Here is a 3443-nt window from a genome sequence, read left to right on the forward strand (position 1 = left end):
ATGTCTGCAGTTGTCATAAGAAAATGTTAACAATTGAAATCAATTGGATTAATTTGAGATAAAAAAAAATTAGGGTTAAAATCAATTCAATTGAAATTATAGGGACAAGAATTAAATTACAGAAACTAATATTGTAATTTGCCCAAATTTTTTTTAATAAAAATACATGTCATCTTTTCTTGTTTGAAGCTCCTCATAACTAACTCATTTTCAATTTACAACTAACTATTTTACTTTGTTTTTCAACTATCCTTATCCATGTTCCTTTGCGTCTGTCAGTGGATGAACAACTGTTGTCGTATATTTGCACATAATTAACCACTTTTGTTCATGTCTTATTTTCTTTTACCTTGCCACTTTATTAATGGTTTAGATAAGAAATTTGCTTGTATTATAGAAGAAGCTTCGTACTAGAATAAAAAATAAATCAAGCATAGTTTACAATATAGAATATCAAACAAAACACGTAAAATGAAGTAATGAACACGTCTATAACTGTAATAAAAGTTTTACAAGAAACTTTGATCTTGAGGTATCTTTACACAAATGTATTTTGATCATAATCACAATGCATGAGTCTCCGATTAAAGCATGATTTGAAGAGGATAAGATATATCTATACGGATTTTCTGTAATTCAAACTCACACCACCACAAATGCTAATGAAAATGGTTGAAATTTTTTTTTATTGACACCCCAAGAATATGATCTTTACTCTCTCTTCTCACTCTTTGTATATTATATACATACATGTACATCTATATGTATTATAATTATCTGCAAACTCACACATAGAATTGTAACAAAGTGATCCCAAGGTTGAAGGTGAGAAACATGGTTTTAAATATCAGCCTTTAGACTTTCACACCGATATTCACTAGTATATTGACCGATACTGTTTGACATCAACCCTTTCGACACGTATTCTGATACTGTTTTTTAAAATGATATGGTGATAAATACTTATTGGAGCATATCTTTCCAAGGGCCACTGGCTTCATCACCCAAGAACTTCTCCAAAGCCTCAAAGATATTGGAGGCAGATGAAAGAGAGGAAGAAGGGCAGGACAGATTGATCTTGCTTTCCACTTGGTTGACATTACAAGAACTCTCAACTAAAGCAGGAAGTGTATTTTGATTTGTTTGGGTATGATACTCACTGCCCATGCTGTTACAATTGGCATTAACAACTTCTGGTTGATACCCACCTTCAAATGATGTCATTGAACTAGGAACATCTGTGAAGTTGTTGAATATTTGAGGGTTTAAATTCAAACCCAAGTTGGGAAAATCAAATGTCTCTTGTGGGTTTGCACCAGCAAGTCCTCTCTCAAATTGAGCAGTATTGGGTGTCAAAAGACAATTTCCTGATATATTTGGAAATGGAGTTGGATTTATGACTTGCATTAGGGTTTGGAGAAGTTGGAGTTTGGCTAGTTGATGAGTGGCATCAACTTCTGACCTAAAGGCAATGTTGTCCCAAGGGTTCACGGAATTGATGCCAAAGTTTGGTGAGGCAGATAGCAACTGAGAGAGGTTACCAAGTAAATTGAGGTCTGGTATTGGCTTGTGGGTTTTGGGATCAATACCCCTTTGGAGGAGCTTCTTCCTCATATGGGTGTTCCAGTAATTCTTGATTTCGTTGTCAGTTCGTCCGGGGAGATGGGCTGCAATCCTTGACCACCTGCAAAGTACATGTTCTTAGTTTGGAAATTCGAAGTTTTTTTGGATGCAATGCAGTTTATGTTCTTAATTTAGAAATTTGGAGGTTTATTTATTATTTTATTTTTTGATACAAAATTTGGATGTAATATTATTATGACGTTGATCTAGTACATATGACAAGCAGTAATAACTAAATGAGTTAATTATTTTTCAAATGTAAGTAAATGAACAGAAGGTAAATGAGTTAATTACTTCCAAATTTAAGAGTAAATGAGCAGAAGGGTCCAAAGGACTGAATAAAAAATAAAAAATAAAAAAAATAACAGAAGAATAACATTGTAATTTGATTTAAGTGTAAAAATTGACTGTCACATTTTTTTGTTAGAATGACCGGGTGTCTAGATTAGTTTATATGCACCTCGATTAATCCCGAAACTGTTATATATATATATATATATATATATTTTTTTTTTTATCAGCGAAAAAATCACTAATCCTAGGACTGTCACATTTGAAGGTACAATTTTAATAAAAGGGTAAGAGTTCCACTGTAATTATATAACTCCAAATAAATTTAGAGTAATAATATATGTAAATAAATTTTTTACTTAATTTTCTTATCATTATTAGACACAAAAATAACAAGCGGCACATTAATAAGTACACTTAGAACCCAGGTCTTTATGTATAATGATAAAAGAAATAAAATTAAAAAACCATGCATGCATAACATTTTTTATTTCCTTTTTATGAATACATGATGGTTTACATACTTGTTTCCAAGAACCGAGTGGAGATCGATGATGATCCTCTCTTCTTCTTCAGAAAACTTCCCTCTCTTAATATCAGGCCTCAGATAGTTAATCCACCTGAGTCTGCAACTCTTTCCACACCTGTTCAAGCCAGCTCGCTTCGGCAGTGCTCTCCAACTTCCATGTCCATGCTTCTGAATAAAATCACTCAGTTTCTCATCTTCTTCCGGCGTCCAAGGCCCCTTCTTCACAACAACACTCTCATCGTGACTCGCAGACATATCCATCAGGGAGAGAGAGAAAATGGGAGAGAAAATGGTGCGAATATAGCATTGGAGATTGTTGGATATAGATATGGGTGGGTATATATAAAGTGCATGGAGGACGTAATTCGAAGGGTAAAAGTCAAATATAATTTGTGTTGTGTTGGCAATATTTTATCCACGGAGAAGTCTCCATCAACCATTTGGCTTTTTTTCCAACAAAAGGGAGAAAACTGGGAAATTGATTAAAGCATTGGAGGGGGTTAGGTAATGCTAATGTCATTCATGATTTGATGAAAGAAAATTAGAGCTGAGTTTTAACGTGTGAAAAACGTAGTATTCAGATTCTCTGTTTTGAAATATTTCTAATCATCTATCTTAAAATGTTTGTAGCCGTTGGATTATCTACTATGCCTTTTGTGTCGTGTAATTATTACTTGATTCAATGCCATGAGTGTTTTAGGAGAAGATAACCGAGGTGGGAGATTTCGGAATGAAAGATCATTGACAAAAACAAAAAAATTCAAACATAATCATTTCAATGACAACTATTTAATGTATTGAAAAAAAAAATTAAAAAAATTCAACGCATAAGTTAAAATGTGGATCAAATTGATTTGATGTGATACAAACCATATCAATTTTAAATTTGCATTAAAAACTCAACAACAAAAAAAAACCTAAAAATATTATGGTAAACAAATTTAAGTACTAAAAGTTCTATATCATGTTATGTGTCACTAATGTACATATATTTAATAAA

General features: G+C 32.5%; 1 protein-coding gene across 1 annotated transcript; it reads right to left on the bottom strand.

Moving 5' to 3' along the window:
• Window positions 1-472: 472 nt before the first annotated feature.
• On the bottom strand, window positions 473-2811 carry LOC114279142 (transcription factor MYB41). Its single transcript, XM_028221340.2, has 2 exons — window positions 2439-2811; window positions 473-1684 (listed from the first exon to the last, which is right to left on the bottom strand). Exons 1-2 carry the CDS (start codon window positions 2702-2704, stop codon window positions 964-966), a joined length of 987 nt encoding a protein of 328 aa, XP_028077141.2. The 5' UTR covers window positions 2705-2811; the 3' UTR covers window positions 473-963.
• Window positions 2812-3443: the final 632 nt, after the last annotated feature.

Source organism: Camellia sinensis, chromosome 13 (genome assembly GCF_055761805.1).
Source record: "Camellia sinensis isolate YWXY chromosome 13, ASM5576180v1, whole genome shotgun sequence".
Taxonomy (NCBI): Eukaryota; Viridiplantae; Streptophyta; class Magnoliopsida; order Ericales; family Theaceae; genus Camellia; species Camellia sinensis.

Coding starts and splice junctions, on each gene's coding strand:
- LOC114279142 (XM_028221340.2), bottom strand. CDS start 2,704: ATGGATATGTCTGCGAGTCACGATGAGAGTGTTGTTGTGAAGAAGGGG. Junction 1,685..2,438: donor CACTCGGTTCTTGGAAACAA/GTATGTAAACCA, acceptor TGTACTTTGCAG/GTGGTCAAGGATTGCAGCCC.